Source organism: Dermacentor variabilis, chromosome 6 (assembly GCF_050947875.1).
Source record: "Dermacentor variabilis isolate Ectoservices chromosome 6, ASM5094787v1, whole genome shotgun sequence".
Lineage (NCBI taxonomy): Eukaryota > Metazoa > Arthropoda > Arachnida > Ixodida > Ixodidae > Dermacentor > Dermacentor variabilis.
In genome coordinates this window covers 186,772,408-186,795,288 of record NC_134573.1, presented here as the reverse complement: position 1 = coordinate 186,795,288, position 22,881 = coordinate 186,772,408, and the positions used below count along the sequence as shown (strand labels likewise).

At 45.8% G+C, this 22,881-nt stretch overlaps 2 protein-coding genes across 4 annotated transcripts in view; one reads left to right on the top strand and one right to left on the bottom strand.

The window, feature by feature from the left end:
- The window catches only part of LOC142585958 (cyclin-D-binding Myb-like transcription factor 1), a 117,094-nt gene that overhangs the window by 67,021 nt on the left and 27,192 nt on the right, over positions 1-22,881 (top strand). For all 3 annotated transcript variants that reach the window (XM_075697090.1, XM_075697091.1, XM_075697089.1), the window contains exons 10-12: positions 2,392-2,460; positions 5,386-5,468; positions 7,701-7,892. In XM_075697090.1, coding sequence (XP_075553205.1) covers positions 2,392-2,460; positions 5,386-5,468; positions 7,701-7,892 — 344 coding nt within the window. The remainder of the gene's footprint in view (positions 1-2,391; positions 2,461-5,385; positions 5,469-7,700; positions 7,893-22,881) is intronic.
- On the bottom strand, positions 19,404-20,411 carry LOC142584527 (uncharacterized). The gene has a single exon (XM_075694640.1). It carries the CDS (start codon positions 20,409-20,411, stop codon positions 19,404-19,406), a length of 1,008 nt encoding a protein of 335 aa, XP_075550755.1.

Below are 22,881 nucleotides of genomic sequence, written 5' to 3'. Positions count from 1 at the left end.
CTGGAAAAGGGCTTTCTACACTATTGTCTCATGGCCGCTACTAGCCACCAAGGTCATTTGACAGATGCTCCAGCTAATTGCTGGGTCATCCCAGGAAACAAAACATGCGAGTTTGAGTCAAGCATGACAATACCTGTCTACGAGGCTCCCCTCCTTTCTCTGTGTTCAGTGTACAAAGCTGCTGGAGTGATTGTGTGCACTCTTGCCCTCACTGCAGATCCTTCAGCGACTTTGTATGCTCCGATTGGATGAAAGTGTGATGGCAGATTTTCCTGCCCTTGGGATCAGGAAGGCCAGGTGGATTTACGCAGACATTTTAGTGTGCTCTGGTGTGCTCGTGTGTGCTGACGTGTTCTGATGTGTGCTCACCAAAAAGATGTAGCCTTCTGACCTGTAGCTCATGCTACAAGAACGATGTACGGTGCGCTCCATGCTCCGGCCAGTACGAGCACCCCTTGTTTCATGTATGCCTTTCCAATGTAAATAAATTCCCTGTTCTGTTTCTCATCCTATCAATCGCATACTCTTCACAAAAGGAGTGACCCTCGTCAAGAAAACTCGGGCAACGGCTTGGGCCCACTTGGCCTCCGTGTGATGCCCCAGTAGCGTAGGCCAGCTACCCATTACAAGGCACACCGGCTTGCTGCATGTCATTCAATGTTGGCCGAAAACGTTTAACACGAAAGTTCATATTCAACAACAAAATTTCGCATGAAAATTTTTTTCTTTCTGCTATGTTGCAATATTCGTCAATAAAGGGTTAATATTTGTAATTTCTCATTGCAAGCATAGCTTTATTTGTACAGTTAAACCTCAATATAACAAAGTAGGCAAAATTGACAATTTGCTTCATTATATCGAAATTTTGTTGTAGTGAAATTCAAGATTTTGTAAATAAGTACAGTCGCCAATCGATTTCTCTTACATGGAAAGGGACTGCAGAATTTTCTGAATTATCGGGCAATCGAAAAAAGCAAATTTGAATGAGAAAACAATTTATTTTGATTAATTTGGGAGTCGGCGACGAATGAATACGGTTTCATGCCATGTCGACGATATCTTCACATGGCTGGTGCAGATTAAGCGAAGCCAGCACTGGGACAGCGCTATCATGAAAAGTGCTGGCAGCAGGGGGCAAATGTTTCATCTGCCTCTTGCTTTAACGGGTCACTGAAACTCGTGATTACGAAACCTTCAATGCTAAACGTGTGGGAAGACAGCTTACGTGATGTCACGCCATCTCGGCACGCCCACTCTTTGCACACACAGCAGATTACCTCTAAAGCAGGGTGTGCAGCTGCATATGCTCTCAGCCGCGCGAACAGCAATGCACAGCCACGGGCTAGACGCGCGCTAGAAATCGCGACACATGCCAACTTGACCCCCCTACCGCCCCACCCCTTGCGCGCATTGCGCTACTGCGAGCTCCCTCTTCTCCCCCTCTTTCCCTTTCCTCACGTGGGGAGGCGGCACTCGTGCATGAAGCCACCATCTTTCTCTCTCACCCTCATGCACTTTCACTTGCACCTAGAGTTCAAAGTGCACGAGGCTCGATAGGATCTTATCACACTCGGACTTTATACGGAACATGACGCAGCTTCGCTTTGGAGGTTGCTCTTGTCACGGCGCATGCGATTTGAGAAGTGCGTTTGCAAACAGCCACTAGTAATTCAATCATTTGACCATCTGTGTCCGCAGAAGTTTCCATCTATTGTCTCGGCATTCGTCTGCTGTGGAAGTGAAATTTCGTTATATTGAAATTGTATACAAAGATACTTCGTTGTATTGAGGTTCTAACTCCATGGTGTTTTATGGACAAGAGGTTATGAAAAGTTAAGTACTTCGTTATATCGAGAATTTCGGTATATTGAAGTTTGTTATATCGAAGTTTAACTGTATTGGAATGAATGCACTGACTATTCTAGCCTTGCAATATTTACTGTAATATTTTTTTCTAGGTTTACTTGGTGCTACTGTCTTCTCTTAACTCACTCTTTTTGAGCTATTTCCTTGTGTTTGTTTTTATCTCTAGCGTTCTCTTCACTCCTGTAGGTTTTATGAATTCATGACCAATACTCTCATTCACTACATATGATCTTCACTACATTTAAACTTTTTGGAGGAACACTAAATGAGGCAAGGAAAGACAACACATGAGCACAGTTGCATATGTGTTACAGCTATACTTTTTAATTAAATGGTGACTCCTTTCTTTCATTTCTTTATGCAACTGTTGATAACTGTTGTCTGTAAGGAATACATATTGGGATATAAGGATTCTGAGCCTGTACGTGTGACAGTGAATTTGGTACTGCAGCTTACGCTTTGGTTGTTTTTCTAAGCAGGCACTTTCGCATTAACATGTTCCATAAAACATTCTTTTTGTAACAGGGTGTATGCACTGCAAGTTCCTGAAGAGAGCATGATCGACTGGGTGGAGTTTGCAAAGGACTGGACCAGGTAACACAGCTTTTAAACATTTTGTATGGTTGAAGAGCCCATTACTGTAACATCAGGAATTTTAATGTATTTTCATGTGCTTGGGCAAATGTCGTGTTGCAAAAGTTTTCCGAACTTGTGAGGTTGACTCCCTTGGATTATTTATAATGCTCCACAATTGTTTTTTGATAAACACTGAACTGGGCTTGAGCAGGCTCTATTTATTCTTGTTCGTGGTTTCGCAAGGAGCTAGTGTGAGAACCTCAAGTTTGCTGCCCGTCTTTCATTTTTGCACCACTTCTGGTTTTTTCAACTCTCCACTCATGGCAAGGCTCAGCTTCCTGATAGTATTCCCAATGCATAATTTACCAATCCAGCTTGGCTTAATGTTACTCTTCAACGAGAGAGAATAAACATTTTTATTAGGTAAATGCAGCTTTGGAGAGGCGTCCTCATTCCAGAATGCCTTGAGCTCGGGCCGCGTCCTGGGTCCTCGCAATCAGCCGTTGCTGATCCTCGAGGTCGGAGCTGGCCAAGGCTCTCTCCCAAAGCTCGTTAGTGGGGTAAGGGTTCGGAGGATTTAATGGTGCCGCTCTGCAACCCCCTACTATGTGCCTGAGGGACCCGGGCTCAGCGCAGAAGCGGCATTGCGGAGAGAATTTTGTAGGGTGTATGAAGTGATTTCTGGTTGGGTGGGGGAATGTATTAACATGTAGAGCTCGGAGGAATTGCTCCTGCTCTCTAGGTAGTGACTTGTGTGGGGGTGCATATGTTCTGCGAGTTAGCTTGTAGTGTTGTGTGATGTCTTGGTAAGAGACTAGAGCGTGCATGCGCTCAGCTTCAGATTCCTCGGCGTCGGCTCGGTGGGTCAGATCTCGAGCCACGTGGTTGGCGACCTCGTTGCCAGGAATGCCTTGGTGAGCTGGCGCCCAGATGATCATGACTGATCTCGTTGGCAGCTTTTGATTGATGATCCGGAGCATAGTGGTATGAATTCTGCCTCTAGCAAAGTTGCGGCACACCTGTTGGGAGTCGGTCACTATGACTTCAACCTCTGTTTGGGAGAGCGCGAGGGCTATGGCCGCTTCCTCGGCTTGGAGGGGATTGTTTCGTGTGAGCGAAATGCTGCTCCGATGTTCTGTTTTGACGACTACGGTGACTGTTGTGGCTGCGCGTCTGGTGTAAGAAGCCGCGTCCGTGTAGGCTGTAGATGGTAAAGTTCCGTATCGCTTGTGTATGGCCAGGGCGCGGGCCTCCCTTCGCTCTGCGTGGTGCACTGGGTGCATATTGCGAGGTAGAGGATGTACGGTGATGTTTCTCCGGATGGCATGGGGTAAGCTCAAAGTCTGAGGCGGCGGATGGCTCAGAGGGGCAGAGAGCCCCTTAGCTCTTTTATAAGGGCATTCAAACAAAAAATAGGTTGAGCTGTGTATTAGTCAGTTGCACTTATAAAATACCAAGAAAGCCACTCTTACCGAGGGAGGAGGCTTGATAAGCAAGATATAATTCATAAACAAAGGATAGCTCGATGTGACATCAATTTTGATGGCTTCAGAATGGGCCTAGTTAATTGTTTAGTGGTAAAAGTGGACTACATTGCATTCTAAAGGAGCCTAAGACTGAATTTGGCAACTTTTGATAACTTTAACAGGGCCATAATGGCCCATATACAAAAGATGCTTTAATATTGGTGATTTCATACTGATGTGCCGGCACAGGAGTTTCAGTACGAAAGTTAACAAAATTTTAATTTTGCCTTCATTCTCCCTTCGACCTCTTACCACGAAATTAACGAAAACAGTTTTGGAAGGACGCTTTGTCAGGTGAACTGATTTAGTGTTTCTCTTTAGTGTCTCTTAAAGGGCCCCTCACCATGCTTGGGCATTGCAAACAGTCAATTGTGGTGTGTAGTATTAAACTGATGTACACTCCAAAACACAGCTGTAAACTCAAATAATAGTTCGCACAGTCCTCTCTTTGAAAGAGCCACTGAGCCGATGAGCAAGGTGACACCAAGCGCATTTGCGTTTGTGCATCACATGCATGGTGTCCGCAGTGCACAGGTGGCCTGCAGCAGCGCAGTAAACTTGATGGATACCCATGAAATGCAGAGTTAGCGGTGCTGCCTTAGGAAATGCATTGGTGCAACAAGAAAATACAAGAGATGAAAGAAAGCAGGCGGGGGTAGTGGGATCACTGGTCGAGACAGAGGGAGGGAGCATCCGTATGGCGGAGGGTAACCCACCATGCATGTCATTTAATTTGCTCCTATCTCAGTTTCTACTAAACCCATTTATCAAATTTTTACGTGGGAATGCTCCCTGGAGGGCACTTTTCAACTTCTAGCGTGTTAACAAGATTTCCAGTGAGGCTGGTAAGAGGCACTTTAAGACAAACCTGAAGTCACCTTGGAAGCATGTTAATTTTGCTGAGCGGTCACCATAGAAAAAGTGCACTGAATGTGCAGTTCTGAGCAATTCAAGTGCAATAATTAGATCATGTGGTTGTGGGCACTTTCTGTGCCATTGGTGAGCGCTGGGTGATCGCAGGGAGGCCAAATTCAATCAGGTAGCATCGCAAAGACTGTCACATTCATCATATACCACAATGCATCACCTCAACGTCCCCAGCACTCACAAGAGGCTCAAAAAGCACCAGCAGCAGTGTGCTCTGATTATGACGTTTCAATCAGTGAGCACTGTACAGTGCGCTCATCAAAAGTGCCCTAACTGGCCATCTTATGAGAGATTTGCATTTTAACAGAGTTTGGCATCACAGGGGGTCCACTGTTTGTATCTTTACCTTGTACTTTTTCTAATTAACTGATTGACCAGTCTTCATAAGTTGAAAGAAGCATTCATGATTTAGTTGTATAGGGCTCTTTTTTCTTCCTTGTTTTTAAGTTGGAATAGCATTTAATTACTTCCCCGCCTTTTCCCTTTCCAGTGTTCGGTCACCACAGTGGCTACGTGGAAAGTGGTGGAGCTTGAAGAGGACTGTTCCAAATGCTGGCAAACTAGCATTTCGAGGTGCGTGTCTGTGAAATTTCTGTTCATTCTCCTGTTCGTCTCACAGATGGCAGTAACTGGAACACAATGAAAATGCATGCAAAAATTACAGTAATGTGACAGGTAGGTCTCCTTAATGTAATAACTTCTACAAATATATGTATTGCTATTATAGCATACAGAAGTGACACCATGATGAGTCATTAATGCTCACACATTTTCTAAAATTCTGACATGTGACACAATCTGATGCCATCAGCACAAGCAGTGCTTGAAAGATTTTCTACAGCGCATTTTCTTAAAGGGACACTAAAGGCAAAGATTAAGTCAAGCTAAAGTGATAGATTGATGCTCGATAACGTCCAAGGCATCAATATTATTGCAAACTGAGCTTTAGTAATTGATAAATTGAGGTAAATGCAGGACACGTTTAGAGAATCCCCCCCGAGACATTCAAGTACTTGCCTGATGGTGAAGGCACTCCTCATTTAAATTCTGTATTTAGTACTCAACCCTTCATTATAAAAACATCATTGTATTGCATTATAAGATAAAGGAAAATGCTACTTGTCCAGTTCTATTTGATTTCTAAAAAAAAACTCATTTTACCCTTGACAATGACGTGGGCATTTGAAAGGTTTCATTTTGTCCACTCTGCACTGCCTGCCCTTGCGCATTTCAGTAGTTGTAGTGTATGCTGTGCTGGTTTTGCTGGTTCACGAAACTCGCACAAATTAGACCCTTGCCGATTTTTTATAAAATATTGTGTGCATGTTAGGTTTCTACTTTATTTAGGAGCTTTAATGTTACCTCTACATTAGCTTTCTGCTTTCGACAAACAGAAAGCGGGCGCACATTTGATTCGGGGTCGTGCTAGAATTGGGCAAATACTGCCAAATGGATTGGCGATGTGCTCTGACAGTTTATCTGCATCTTGTTCAGTTCGAATCACCGGATAATTAAACTAATTTCATCGGTACCATCAGGGTCGAATTAACAGAAATTGACTGTATGTAACTGGTGATCTATTATAGCAGCACAATGGGTGCTAAGGTAATGGAAATGCAGTTGAGATCTACAGATGATTGGATGACTAGATGGATTAGATGATCCACAAGGAACATCATGGGGACATGCTGCGTACATTTTACGGACATATACGAGGGCCTTTTACACAGCGTTTACGTTCAGAGCACATGCTGTGCGACAGATGCAACAGGCAGAGCACCCACACATCAAGAACAGATGCATTGCGTGCACGTGTTATGCAGTGCGCGTGTATGTGGAAGTTCAGTATACTTCTCTTTTTTCTAGGCCTTCCAGCACATGCAAGTACTTCATTGAACTACCTGAAGTTTTCAAAGTAAATTGCGTCAGAAAATTCACAATGTATGACGTACACACGAGCTGTGGACATGATGGCTTCAGATTGTAATTCTAAAATGTGAGAAAATATAATTCTGTTTTGAGGAAACTCAGTCAATACCTCTTGAAGGACAAATATTCACGTATATGCCAAAAAAGGTCCGTGTGCAATATCCTTGGGATGTACGTGGTAGGATATCCGAAACTGAATGTCCAGCAGATTTCCTATTTGTCTCTGAAATGGTGCATGGACATTGGGACATAGTTAGGATGTCCTGTGGACAGTGTTTTTACCAGGTTAGCAAGCTAGTAGCAGCTAGTGCAGCAACATTAAGCTGGTTTTGCAGAAAAACTGGTTATTTGATTCACTGGTTTTACGAATTTGAAAACCAGATAATCGGAGTGATTGGTTAGCTGGTTGGTTATTCAGTTAATAGTATCCAGATATTCAGATATTTGGATAGCTGGATATATGTTCTTCTGTACTTGCGACAAAATTACCTCTCTTTCCTTCTTGTATTCTTATATTTGTAGTTTGCAACTGCTCGTGCAAATCCGATATCTGCTCTGGTTAACCTCCTTACCTTTCCTTGTTTTAAATTTATCTTTCGAAGTTGCTGTGTCCAAATATATTTGAATTTCTGTCTAACCTGTTATTTAAACCAGATATCCTGGTATTATTTAAACTGGTTAACTGTATTTCGAAAAATCTGGATAGCCTGATAACCAGTTTTCAAGACCGGATTCATTTCCCCCCAGTTAAACAGGATAGCCGGCTTGACAGATATTTTCAAGCACTAATAGCAGCCTCTTGCTTGGACAGTTTTCTCTCTTTCTATTTTTTACATGCCTGATCACCTTAGACCTCCGACTCTGTCTACCCCACAGAGATCTGCAGTTACTTGTATGAAAACTATGGCCCAAGGATGGAGCTGAAAGATGAAGGGGCAACCAGTTCACGAGTGACACTCGATGGGGTCACACAGCAGCAGTCAAAAATTGTCGTCCCTGGCGCACCTCTCAGGATCCTCAAAGCTGCTCCTCCACCACACACTCCTGGGATTACTGCTCTTCCCATTGGCAAGTCTTTTTACTGCGTTAGCCTTCTTGGGGTGTTTCATGCATTTTCCAGGGGCTGTGTATCCATGTGTCTATTTATATTTATATCTAACCATTTTCTCATCTGCCTGGGTCACTAGGTAGTCTGTGGTCGAATGGGTAGCACATTGGGCTGCTGTGCTCAAACAGTGTTCAAAACCAACCATTGAACCAACTTGGGTCATTGTATATGTGGTAATGTGTACATACGTACCGCTCTTCAACATTTGCATGTTTGCAGATGACTGTATTATATACCACATAGTTAGTACAATATTCTGTTCAATCCGATCTTAACCTCGTGCAGGATTGCTGCGATAAATGGCTGATGACGCCTAACCTCCCCCTATAGTAAGTTTAAAATTATCTTGTTTGCCCATCGCCCTAATCCCCTTCTATTCTGTTGCACAATTTCTAACATACCTATTGACTATGTGCCTTCCTTTAAATACCTTGTTGTCACCTCAGACCTGTCCAGGCACGTGCACATAGCTAACATTATTTCATCTCCTGGATTCTTGAAACACCATTTGCGCCACACACCACAAAATGTAAAACTGCTTGCATACAAGACATTGGATAGATCAAAACTAGAATATGCATCCACAGTATAGGGCTCACACCTGTCATACCTCGCCAATGCACTAGAGTTCAATCGTGCTGGCAGATTCATTCATTCTTCATACTCTTCCGAGATCAGCGTTTCATCACTAAAAGCCCTGTCTGGCCTATTTCTCCTTTCCTCTCGTCGTTGCTTTGCTAGTTTGTTATTATTTTAAAAATTCTTTTATTCTGCTATCAACTGTGCACCCTACATTGCGCACCCTTGAAGCATATCACCGCACCGATCGCCCCCTTCAGGTTTCTCGTCCACCCGCTCAGATTTCTCATCCACGTGCCCTTAACACAACATTTGCTTAATTTTTTTTTCCGAGCAGCCACTGACTGGAACAACGTTCCCCACAATGCTGTCCTCACTTACACCGATTCGTTTGCCAATTCTGTTTGTGCTCATCTCAATTCCTAGTAGCACTTGTGCTTTATCCAGCCTGCAGTGTGTGCATTTGTGTGTATGTGTTTATATGTTATATATTTTTGTAACCACAATTCCTTTATTATTTTCTTGTTTGTTTCGTGTATCTGCTTATGTATGCTTACCCCTTATGGGTGGACGTTGCTTTCAAAATCAACTTCCTTATTTCTGCATGGATGTTGATGAAAATTGGCAAAAATACCTTGGGAAAATTTTATTAAGCAGAATTTTTCACCTTTGCATTTTGTGGAGGGCCCGGGGAGCTTAAAAGATGCAGTGGAAGGCTCATTGAGTATTGACTGCATAGCTAAATGCATGCTGAAGGTCATGACAATCCTGTTTTTTTTTTCTGCAACATGGATTGTCATTCTTTATGTTACCTTTGGAGTGAACAAATTTATAAGAAGTCAAGATAAAGCGAAAATGTCACGACCTGCACTGTAGCCTTAAGGACATGACAAAAAAAAGCCGAGTTAAAATGCACCAAACAGCAACAAAGAAATTGGCTCCAAAAGCTGAGGGTGCGATTGGAGATATTTTGTTCGATACGCGTTCTGTTCGGTTGCGGCAACGTCACAATGTGGCAGTACGCAAAATTTGTGACAACGTGGCGGAGAGAGCAGCCGATCAGGAAGCGGTGACCTCCCCGGAAGTTTACTTCCGTCGTTTCTCGTCTGCTTGCAAACAGTATACTACAAAACGAAATGTTTCTCGTCTTCCAAATGAATGAAACCTTTATCTAAAAAAATGTATTTTTCTTCTCAAGCCCAAACACGTTTTGAAATAGTAGTACGTGTGATTACTGCAATTTATAACTATTAGTTTCTTTGCGTCGTGCCTAGGTGGTGTCGCGCACAGTGAGAAGAAAAAAAGAAAGAGAAACGACGGGAAGAGTGGCGCACTTTTCAAGAGGCAGCGACAACATTCCAGTGGCTCGCTGGCACCGATGATGGGGTTGATATCGCTGTACAACCAACAAATTATTTGTTGCGAGAAACGAAAACTACGCCGGAATTCACTTTCTGCCATTTCTTCAAACGTTTTTCGCACCACCACCCGCTCTCCTCCTTCCTCTAGAAACGCCAGCGCAACAACCTAAGTTCCCAACGGAAGCGCCATTTTCTCGAAGCCGGCGCAGCTGCCGGTTGGATCCAATCCACCAGACGCGCCATGCGAAGCCGTATGATCACTCTAAACTTCCCAGCTCCCGTCGGGTTCGGCGCCTAGCAGACGAAAAGTTTGGTGGGAGGATGATTGACAGGAGCGTGTTGTCATTTTGGCGTCACCAAAAACATGGCCGCGCCCCACGGCTGGCGACGTCGGCGCGGAGTAGGCCAATCGTGCGCGCCGGTAACCGAACGAACGCGCTGAGCAACCATCTCCGATCGCACCCCAGAAAGGTAAAAAACAACAGTTTTGAGAAAACGGCTCTCAAAGTTTCACCTTCTCGTCAGTTCTCTAAAAGGCACCGAATTTGTAGTCTTTGATATGTTTCATGATGTGGGGCGTCTTGGACAAGAGGCCTCTGGTCGGGTGCACCTTTGCTCCCCCCTTTATGTTTATGGTATTCTTTACTGCTGCTCTACAAAGAGCATGGTGCCTGGGCTTCAAACTGCCTCATTGATAGCAGTCTCCAGTGCAATCAGTGAAGCTTTTTATTTTTTTTTTGTAGAATAGACTCGAAAGACGCACATTCCCGCCACCGCACGATAAATTGAACAGGAACGAGGCCGTAACATTACGCTTGCTCCAGACACACACCTACCCTAGCCCCGCTATCTTACACCACTGCTATCCGAGTTTGTATCCAACAGACGCGTGTAAAACATGCGGACACAGAGCAACGCTGCGACACATGCTCTGGGAGTGTGCCGGCAACAACGGTAATCAAAGCAGCTCCGTTGGCGACGCGTCCAGAATCGCGGCTGTTGCCAGAGTAGGAGAAGGCTCGAGCTCCGTTCTTCCCGACGCCGCCCCGGATGCGGGAGCCGCCGGGGACCTTCTCCGTAGGCGTCGCCGCCGCTGGGAGGCGGCTATCAGAAGTTCAGAGCTGGCAGACCAGCTCTGGGCCGTCCGGCAAGCCAAAGATGCCGCTCGAGTCCAAGAACTTCGAGCCGTCACCTGAGGCCACCACATCAAGAACTGCCGGACTATTCTTTACTAAAGTTTCTTCTTCTTCTTCTTCTTCTAGAATAGACCACATTACTGAATGAAGGCTCACAGCAACCTTCCGAGTTGTCTTCCCTTGACAATGGCTGTTGAGCTTAGGATCAGAGACCCACTGATAGGTAGCAGAGCAGCTGCTAGGTGCTTTCCAAATTGTAGTTTTGTGTGATGTCTCACTTCTGCAGCCAGGTGTCTGTACAAGACCGAGGGGCCTAGTCAACAGAGCTCATCATGAGTTTCTCTTTATGAAGGGGTGGTATGATAGATATTGTTACAGGATATCCTGGCAACATGACAACAGTAGGCACGTGATGTCCGTAGTAGCGGCTCCAAGGTACCAATGCGCGAAATCCCTATAGCTGCTGGTATGAGGAGTCAGCGGTCGATGTGTTTATTCGGGCATTCCGAGGTGTAGATGCGCGACATGCCTAGACACGGGTCCGAGCAGTCGACGCTTGATGTGCTTAGTCACACAATCCGATGCGCTGTGCACGAGATGCCCAGCCGCGGGCTCGACGAGTCGACGCTCGATGGCTTAATCGCGCAGTCCGGTGTGCCAATGCACGAAATGCCTATAGGTGCGAGTCCGAGGAGTTGACGCTCGATGTGCTTAGTCGCGCAGTCCAATGTGCCGATGCACGAAATGCCTAGCCATGGGCTCGAGGAGTCGACGCTCGATGTGCTTGGTCACGGAGTCCAAGCTGCCAATGGGCGAAATTCTTAGGTGTGGGTCCGAGCAGTCGACGCTTGATATGCTTAGTCGCGCAGTCTGATGCGCCGATGCACGAAATTCCTAGCCATGGGCTCGAGGAGTCGACGCTCGATGTGCTTAATCGCGCAGTCCGGTGTGCCGATGCGCGAAATGCCTAGGTGCTGGTCTGAGGAGTCGACGCTCGATGTGCTTTGTTGCGCAGTCCGATGTGCCGATGCACGAAATACCTAGCCGTGGGCTCGAGGTGTCAATGCTCGATGTGCCTAGTCGCGCAGTCCGAGGTGCCGATGCGCGAAATGCCTAGGTGTGGGTCCGGAGAGTCGACGCTTGATGCGGCAGTCCGATGTGCAGATGCGCAAAATGCCTGGATGCTGGTATGAGGAGTCAACGTTCGATGTGCTTATTCACACAGTCCGATGTGCCAATCCACGAAATGCCTAGCCGTGGGCTCGAGGAGTCGACGCTCGATGTGCTTAATCACGCAGTCTGAGGTACCGACGCACTAAATGCCTGAATGCGGGTCCAAGGAGTCGACGCTCGATGTGCTTGGTCGCGCAGTCCGATGTGCCAATGCACAAAATGCCTAGCCGTGGGCTCGAGGAGTCGACGCTCTATGTGCTTGTTCACGCAGTCTGATGTGCTGGTGCACGAAATGCCTAGCCGTGGGCTCGAGGAGTCGACGCTCGATGTGCTTGGTCACGCAGTCCGAGATGCCAATGCACAAAAATTCCTAGTCGTGGGCTCAAGGATCCGACGCTTGATGTGCTTGGTCGCGCAGTCTGATGCACCGATGCATGAAATGCCTGGATGCGGGTCCGAAAAGTCGACACTTGATGTGCTTGTTCGCGCAGTCCAATGTGCTGATGCACGAAATGCCTAGCCGTGAGCTCGAGGAGTCGATGCTTGATGTAATTGGCACGCAGTGCGATGCGCGAAATGCCTAGCCACTGGCTCAAGGAGTCGACGCTTGATGTGCTAAGTCACGCAGTCCGATGTGCCGATGCACGAAATGCCTAGCCGTGGGCTCTAGGAGTCGACGCTCAATGTGCTTAGTCCGAAGTGCTGATGCAAGAGATGCCTAGCCGCGGATCCGAGGAACCAACACTCGATGTGCTTAGTTGCACAGTCCGAGGTGCAATGCGAAATGCCTAGCCATGGGCTCAAGTAGTCAAAGCTTGATTTGCTTGGTCACGCAGTCCGAGGTACCGATGCGCGAAATGCCTAGGTGCTATTCCGAGGAGTCGACGCTTGATGTGCTTGGTGTGCAGTCTGATGTGCCGATGCGCAAAATGCCTAAGTGCTGGTATGAGGAGTCAGTGCTCGATGTGCTTATTCGCACAGTCCGAGGTGCCTATGTGCGAAATGACTAGCCGCGGGCTCGAGGAGTCGACGCTCAGTATACTTAGTCGCGCAGTCCAAGGTGCCGATGCAAGAAATGCCTAGATGCAGGTCCGAGGTGTCGATGCTCAATGTGCTTAGTTGCACAGTCGTATAGAGGCGCTAATGCACGAAATGCTTTGGTGCGAATCCAAGGAGCCTGTGTGCAATGTGCATAAAGACGGGATGAAGGAGTCTGCGTGCCATTGATGTAGCGAGAGATTTATTTGGGGGAGGGCCTCGGCCGAATGTATGTATGCTCAAAAAGACAGTATTTGATATATAGTTTGCATCCATTTTGTATAATGTACATTATGTTATTTTCATTTTCTGTGCTGTACCCCACCCCTGTAACGGCCTCCAGGCCAACAGTATGACTAAATAAAAATAAAATAAAAATATATGTGTGTGTGAAGGTTGTACAGCTCACAAAGACAAACTTCTAGCACTTCCCAGACAAGAATGCTTTAATGAGGATGTGCGTTTTTGTGTTGCTGAAATAATGCTTTGCGTAACTTCTGACAAAAGGTTTTCATAGGTAAGGCGTGCTGCCACTTCCCAATAAATTATGCATCATCCTTATGCTATTTTTTCCCGGCCACGGCGGCCGCATTTCGATGGGGGCGAAATGCGAAAACACCCGTGTGCTTAGATTTAGGTGCACGTTAAAGAACCCCAGGTGGTCAAAATTTCCGGAGTCCTCCACTACGGCGTGCCTCATAATCAGAAAGTGGTTTTGGCACGTAAAACCCCAAATATTATTATTATTATTATGCTATTTTTAAAAATGACGATACTATTAAGAAAAACTAAAATTTTTTTTACAAATTGGTGCATTTATATAATGTATGTCGATGACCTATCTGGACATGACTTGGAAAAACGAACAGCGCTATAAATGGGGCCAAACAAAAAAATATGGCGCACTATTGTGTGTCTTCTTGCTTGCAGACCAGATTTGTTGCAGCCTAGGTAATAGTGGAGATAACCGTTGTTTTCCAGCCAGATCTTCTTGTGAGGCTACGTATGGAAGAGGGCAGCCACTATTTTGCAAGTCACCTATTACTCAATTGCACTTTCAGCATTGTGGGCATGCTATGTTACTCTAGATTTAAAAATACAGGAACGAAGCTCTGTGCTAGAACTTAGATAGTATCATATGATGCAAGTTTCACTCACTTTCAGTGACCTGCTGCCTGACTTGTTTGACAAGATGTTTGGAAGTAAGTTGTGATCATGGTATTATAGTGATCACGCAATGCCTATTGTTAGTTTATTTGATCACACTCGAGAATGGATGAGGCAGACAGTCCGAAGCAGGGCTGCTTCCTGTTTAGAAACCTTTGTGGAAATTACGGAATCTGTAGGCCACTGTAAAATAAGGGCCACTAGCTTCAACATATTTGAAAGTGTCGTGTCTCCTGACACCCGTCTGTTCTGAAGATTTATTTATTTATTTATTTATTTCGTGTACCCTCAGGGCCAGAGGCATTAAAGAGGGCAGTGGTTACATCAAATACAAAAAGAAAAGAAAAAAGTACAGTGCAGCAAAATAGTTAATAGTACAGAAATAGATGGTTCTCGGTTATACAATGTTATTGAGTGTTCCTGGAGTGCTGGTCAATAAAATTAAATACGGTGCATGCAGTGCAGTAATACAGTGTTCCGGTAATACAAAACAAGAACAGTGATACAATTGGTAGTACAAAAACACGAATGAAATGCTCCTATTTATACAATGTTATCTAATACTGCCGTGAAGTGCTGATGGTCAACAATAGTAGCGGTTGAGGCTGGTAGGCGATTCCACTCGGCAGATGTACGCGGAAGGAATGAATGAGACATGACATTGGTTTGGCATAATGAAATTCCAACTTTGTTATTGTGATCTAACCTTGATGAAATGTATTGAGGAGGGGAGATAAGTTCGTCGCGAAGTGAAGGATGATGAAATATCTTATGAAAAAGTGAAAGTCTAAGGCCTTTACGGCGAGAGGCTAAAGATGGCAAATCAAGGTTTAATTTCATTACAGAAGTGCTGGCAGTTCAGTTATAATTAGAAAAAAACGAAACGAGCAGAGTTATTTTGTACCATTTCTAAAGAGTGAATTAGGTTTTTCTGAAAGGGATCCCAAACTGCTCCGGTGTACTCTAGTTTTGAGCGCACTAGTGACTTGTATAACATTAATTTTAGGGAAGACGGTGCCTTAGTGAAATTGCGTTTTAGGTATCCCAGCATGCGGTTAGCATTTTTAATTATGTAAGAAGCGTGCATGGACCACGAGAGGTTTCTAGTAATAGGGACACCAAGATATTTGTAGGAGGAAACAGGGTCTAAGGGGAGATTATTAACGCAGTAAGAAGGAAGCTGGTTAGAAGTTCTGGACACGCGCATAAATTTACATTTTTTAATATTTAATTCCTCTGACCATGATTGGCACCAAGTAGAAATAGCGTTAAGGTCGGATTGAAGAGAAGATATATCAGTGTCACATATTATTTCCCTGAAGATTACGCAATCATCGGCGAATAAGTGAATGTTAGAGGAAACACAAGAGGGTAGATCATTTATGTAAATTAAAAAAGGGGACCAAGTACCGACCCTTGAGGTACGCCGGACTGCACTCTGCTCGGTTGAGAGTTTGAGTCATTAGCAAAGACAAACTGTGAATGGTTAGAAAGAAAGCACTCAAGCCATGCAAGCAGTCTGGGATCAATGTTAATTCGATGCAGCTTAAACATTATATGGCAAAGAAGTCCTCGGAGGCCTCGGAGAATAGTGTCCATCATTCGCTCAAAAGTCGCGGGCGTGTTGCAAAGTCCGAATGGCATCACACGAAATTCGTATAGGCCATCTGGTGTGATGAAAGCAGTTTGAGACTTATCATCTGCAGCCATAGGCACCTGCCAATAACCACAGCGCAGATCGAGGGAGGAAAAGAACTCTGCGCCTTGTAAGCAGTCTAGGGTGTCGTCGATCCGCGGCAATGGATAAACATCCTTTCGGGTTATTTTGTTTAGGCGACGGTAATCCACACAAAAGCGGATTGAGCCATCTTTCTTGTTAACTAAAACTACTGGCGATGCCCATGGGCTGTCGGATGGTGCAATGACACCAAGCTTTAGCATGTCACCTACTTGCTCATCAATGACGCGCCGTTCGGTCGACGATACGCGGTATGGTCGCTGCCGTAGCGGTGAGTGAGAACCGGTGTCAATACGGTGACATACAGTCGTCGTCCGGCCCAGAGAAGTGGTATGGCTGTCAAAAGCAGGGCGAAATTTCTCGAGGAGACGAAGAAGGTCATGGCATTGCTTGGGGTTTAAGGCATTGTTGATGACATGGTTGAAAACGTCTTCAGGCGATGTGGACGTCACGGGACTACAGTAGAGGGTGTTGACCTCTGACGATCCAATAGGAAGTTGCAACGTGGTAATGGCGTCGTAAGGCTGCACAGTGCCGAGAGATTCACCGCGAAGCAACGTAATCGGGAATGGGAAGTAATTGTATGCAGGAAGGTGAGTCGCGCCAGCTTGAAGGCCAAGCAGCGCAGTTGGGAGTGGTGAGAGGTGGCGATGAACGAAAGCAGTCGAAGGTGTGAAGAGTACGGTAGCGTCGGAGGCAACGGAACAGGATACAGGTGCCAGAACGGATGCGTGTGGAGGTATTTGGATGTCGTCAGTGAGGGACAACTTGGTGCAGGAAAGCGAAACGTCATCAGATATGGCATTGCCAAGCGAAGAGAAGGCGACTTCTGCACGGGAGCAATCAATGACAGCTTGGTGACGGGAGAGAAAATCCCAACCTAAAATAATATCATGAGAACAGTGGGGAAGAACGACGAACTCGACTGCATAGAGCACTCCTTGAATTTCAAGTCTGGCGGTGCACGCAGCCACCGGCTGGATGTGCTGTGCTGTGGCCGTGCGGAGTAAACGACCGAAGAAAGGCGTCGTGACTTTTCGTATTGAGCGGCAAAGTTTTTCGGAAATTACAGATATGGCGGCACCTGTGTCAATGAGGGCAAGTACAGAGACACCTTCAACAGCGACATCAATAACGTTGGTCGGCGAAAGAAGAGGGCTTGAGCGTTGCGGTGATGACGCAGTAGACTGGGGAGCAGATGGTGGTAAGCTCGTGGCGCTTTCGGTGGTCATGATGGCAGGGAGAGTCCGGCTGCGCAATTCCAGGATTGCAGGAGACCCAGCAAACCTCCACCAATTATGGCAAAGAAGTCCGACACGGCTGTGGACGACACGAAGGACGCGGACAAGAAGACGCAACAGCGTAGGCTTAGCCAGTCACACCAGGAACAGCGTCTAGCCCGAGCCCCACTTCCGTAGCGCTGGCGATCCGGCTGCGGAGCTCGGCATGGCGCACTTCTTCCTTACAATTAGAAGGTTATGGCACACTTTGTCAAACTCTTTCGAAAAGTCTAAAAATATACAGTCGGCAGTTGAAGAGCGGTCAAGAATGACGTTTAGCTTATGCGTAAATAAAACTAGTTGTGTTTCACATGAATATGTCTTGCGGAAACCATGTTGCGATGGTGAAAAAAAATGAGTTAGTTTCAAGAAAGCTAGCAAGATTAGAGGCAAGTATATGTTCTAACATCTTACATGAAATGGAAGTGAGCGAGATAGGGCGGTAGTTATATGGAGAATGCTTGTCACCCGACTTATGGAGTGGGATCACCTTCCCAATCTTCCATTCATCAGGCAAAGAACCCTTATCTAGCGACTGTTGGAAGATCATTCCTAGGAAAATTGAAGAGTAACAGCTAGTGCTTTTCAAAAATTTCGCGTTTATTAAATCATGTCCTGGAGCCGAAGATAGTTTTAAAGATGAGATAATTGGTACGATGCCTGCTGGTTCAATGATTATGGGAAACATTGCTTGGTAATCGTAGTCGTGCGTGGATGGAAGAGTAATGTGTGTAGTTGATGAAAAGTTGTGCATGAAAACTTCATTAAGCGCGGACGCACATTGATTAGTTGGAATAACATTTCCAGAGCTGTCGATTAAGGTTATCATGTCGTCCATCTTGGGGTTAATGACGCGCCAGAATTTCTTGGTGTCGGTTTTAAGCATTAAAGGCAAGGTATTGCCAAGAAAGTGATCTTTGGCTTGTTTAAGTGCGGCTACATACTCATCTGCCGCCAGCTTGTATTTGGTCCAGCGGTTTACGCTAGGTGAACGTTTGGCTAATCTGTGCAGGCGTTCCTTTTTATTAGACAGGCGCTTGAGACGGATGTTGTACCATGGGGCGTTTAGATTACATGCAATGGTGCGCAGTGGGATGTATTTGTTTGTTAGTTCCGCAATTTTTGCAGCAAACATATTCCAGTCGGTCTGAACGGTACGGCTGTCGAAGTTGTTTATAAATACGTCTAGAAAAGCAGATAATTCGGCGTTGATTGCTTCAAAATTTCCTTTTGCGTAGTCTCGAAAAGATTTGAATTTTTTACCGGTTTTTGGCCGCAAAATATTTAAGTCAAACGAAAGCGCTGAATGGTCGCTCAAGCCGGGTAAATAGGTGATGTCGGAAACTAGGTCAGGCCGCGATGTTAATAGGAGGTCAAGTGTGTTCTCAACGGATTCGGTAGTGCGTGTGGGTTGAGTAACAAGTTGTCAAAGTGAGAAGACAGAGCACATGTCTAAGAACTCATTGGCTAATGAAGGAAAAGGGTGTAAAGTTGGAGGTTCAGTATTCCATATTATGTTCGGTAGATTAAAATCGCCAAGCAAAAATAAAGGTAATGTAGGATGACGAGATGTAACAATATTAATGATATCATGCATCTCATTTACGAAGTTAGATGAATAAGTTGGGGGGCGGTAACAAACACCAATGATTATCTTCTGGTGATTTATTTCAATGATGGCCCAAACCGTTTCGAGGTCAGTATTGACATGAATACACTGAGATGGGAAATCTTTAGAAATGGCTAAGAGCACGCCGCCTCCCTGATGCATTGTACGGTCACAACGATACAGTGAAAAATGGTGTGCGGTTTGAAGAATTTCGTTATCTTGAATCTGTGAATGTAGCCACGTTTCGGTAAGCACAAAGATGTCGGCGTTGCAAGTCTCCAAGGCAGATTCTAAGGAAGTGCGCTTATTCATGACGCTTCGAATATTTGTAAAGAACACAGATACGATGCATGATTCTCGTGATTCTTGTCCACATCCCCTCACATTTTCCTAACTGGGCACGTGCTGGGAATTTGCATGCCCGCCGTTATCTCGTGGTTCATATGGCGCATGCTTGTTGACGGTGTCTGTTGCCGGGTCATAGACGAACTGTTTTTTATTCATTATTAGTTTGGTGTACCTTAACTGGAAAGGGCATGGTTGGGGCTGGCTTTTAGCGTACTCAATTAGTTTTTTACGGATGTGACGGGTGGCGGGCGAAAAATCTTCGGAGGTAGAAATACCCTTTTCTTTCAGCTGTGCGCGCATAGAGAGTACTTTGTCTTTTATTTTCGTGTTGGTGAATTTAACTACAATTGGGCGACACTTATTAGGCGTGTAGTGACTAATGCGATGAGCACGTTCGATTGCCGTGTCAGGCAGGCTGTCGATTACACCGGTTAGTGCTTCTCTTATGCGTGATTCGGACTGTTCCCACGATTCCCGAGAGTCACGGATGCCATGAAATATGAGGTTGTTGCGTCGCGATCTGTCCTCAAGTTCGTAAACGCGCATTAGTAAAGAGTCCAGCCGATTTGTTTGGGCTTGAGCCGACGCCTGAATGCCAGTCATTTCATCATGGAGATGGTCTAAAACATTTGTTTTTTCTTCAAGGTTGTCTAATCTTTTTTGGATACATTCCATTTTGGTCTCGATGTTCTTTTGACCAACCTTAATAGCCTTGACGTCGTTAACCAACTCGGCCTGACCCTTAGCAGATTGTACAGAACAAGCCTGAAGGTCTTTTAACAGCCAGAAAAGAACTTCCGTCTGCTCAGAAGGATTTGATGGCAAATTCTGCAGCTCGAGTAATGCCTCAGTACGCGTAGTAGGACAGGGATTAGTTTCCACGTCACCTGAGCACAATAACAGCAACGCCATAGAGAAACAATCTGCGACAATTTCACAGAGCACTTGTTGGCACGGAAGCAATAGCAAAAATGGGTCGTCACTTTTCTTAGCATAAAGCGGAAAGTTTTTACAGACCTGCGAACTGGAAAGGTGCGTTGTATGAGCCATGGTGCTCCAAATGCTGCTTCCGTGCCAACTAAACGGACTGACGCTCGGACAGCCGCTTAAGTTGCCACTGTGATGTGATGCCACGGTTGACGATGATGGTGCGCAGAAGGCTGGGCGCAGTAGTTGTAGTGGGTCGATGTGGAGATAGTTGCCAGTCTGCTGGTAGATTGTGGCCTTGCTTGATAGTAGTAGTGGTTGGGAAGGGTCATACTCCGAATACGCTGTGCACGGACACAGCAGCAGCAAGAACGCGAAGATCGCCTGCGAAGTGGAAAGGTGCGTTGTATGAGCCATGGTGCTCCAAATGCTGCTTCCGTGCCAACTCATTGCCGAGACATTTAGTTAGGATGGGCTCTCCGCAGCAAGCAGCATGTGATACGACGGGCTAGTGAGCCACAGCTAGACGACTGGCCACATCCTTCTGGCGTTCAGCAGTCGGGCAGTGACAAGACGCGCTTTACACCAACTTCGTTCTGGACCCCCTTTTATGCATGTCCCCCTCCCACTCCTCATATCCATATCCTCATATCCACCTGTTTGTTGTGGCGATTTGTTAGCTTACCTAGCCCAGCACCCTCGTCCTTGCGGTGCACAAATTAGCATTCTGTAGGTCTTTCTTCTCCCATTTTTGCCCCATTTTCGTTCTTAACAGCATGTACAAGCTAGCTTAACAGCAAACTCTTCTCAAGTTTATTAACATAATGAAGGTCCTAGACAAGCAAGGTTCCTAGACAAGCAAGTTGCAATATTTTCAGTATGCTTTTCTTCCTGCACCATGGTTGAAGATTCACTCTAGTACTAGAAATGAGAAGCTCTTCGACGACACAAAAGCCTGGTGGAAGCAACGATGCCTCCAAGCTTTATGCATGCCCTCGTCCTACCTCTATCTGTGTGTTCAATTTTTAGCGCTGATCCCCCCTCAGCAGTTATGCTTAATAAGATCCAGAATGAAGTAAAAGCGCGCCAGGAGTGGGGCCGCAATGTTGTGTGCATAGGAGAGGGGATCGGCCCCATGACGACATCCCCCTCCCCCTTGAATATGAAAGCCTTGCTTTCACATTTAAGCTTTCCCTTTCATCCGTGTCACTCTTTTGGAGCCCACCTCCTGGAACTTTCTGTTCCGTGGGAAAGGAAGGAGGCAGTTTTGACCATCGCCCCCCGGCTACACCAGTGCCGCATGCGATGTGCTTGATCACTGAGACAGAGACGCCTATGTGCAAAATGCTTAGCCTTGGGTCCAAGGATTGCTTGCGCGATGTGCTTAGTCACTAATTCCAAAACACTGATACCGAAAGGCCTAGCCCCATGTCCAAGGATTCCATCTCTGAAGCTTGATCACGAAGCCCACGTCGCCAGTGCTCGGAATGCTTAGCCGCGGGTTTGAGACTACCACAAATGGAGGGGTCGGCCACACTACTGTAATGTCCATGTAGCGCCCATTTTGACATTTGTTGAGATTACAGTGACTGCACAGAATAAAGAACCAACTGAGAATGTCCAAGGCTCGCAAGGTACAAAGACTGTGAGGAGCCAAGCAGACAATGCCACTACGGAGCAAGCGTCAGACCAATGGCGAACCGCACTGGAGTCACGTGGCGGGTGTCGCCAGTCGGAGACACCAGAATGAGCTTCAATTATTTGTTTTTTATGTGCTTGTTCCTGTGTGGAGATAGCTGAAGCACAAAATTTGGAGGAGAAATGTACTTTCCGACGAGACCAAGATGGCGGTGCTCGTTTTTCACCATTCTGGAGATAGTGTGACTTGAAAAATGCTATTCTTTCATGATTTTGATGAGATTTTTTGCCACCTTGGCTAATACATAAATTTTTTAGAGCACTTCTTATGTGGTTTTCAGTGATGATATTTTGTAATCAGATAGAACAAGAGTTATAGGAACTGAAAATATGATTTTCAAACAACCGACTTTTTGGCCATTTTTTACGATGCAAAAGCCACGTCCCCCCTTATTTAATGCCCCTCTCCCCTAATAAGCACTGCCGTAATACCCTTTAAGGCAATAGAGTGAAATGAAACCTCCTTCACGCCAACAAGGGTCACTGTCACGCATGACTGGGTAGGTAGTGCTGTTCAAAGAAACTCTTTGGCACCGACTTGGAACACTGGGTATGTGTCACTCAGTCTGTGCTGGTCTTTAGTGAACCTCTTTGATGCCAACTTGAGTCACTGGGTACATGTGCCAGCGGTCTGTGCCGCTCTACAATGGACGTCTGTGGCGCGTTAGCTTGGGTAACTAGGTATGTTTCACTGGGAATCTGCCACTCTACAGCGACAATTCCGCTCTCCGATGTTGAGCAGAATCGAACACACATCAGAAGGGTTCCTCAAAAACAGCAACCCAATGCGTTAGCAGGCTGCTCGACAAATGCACTGGGTATGTGTGGCTTTTCAATGAATGCCTTTCATGCCAACGCTTTAGCGAGCTGCACCATAAATGCACTTGGTGTGTGC

What these genes read in the sequence shown, in the direction of transcription:
- LOC142584527 (XM_075694640.1), bottom strand. Translation starts at nt 20,411, where the DNA reads ATGGCTCATACAACGCACCTTTCCAGTTCGCAGGTCTGTAAAAACTTT.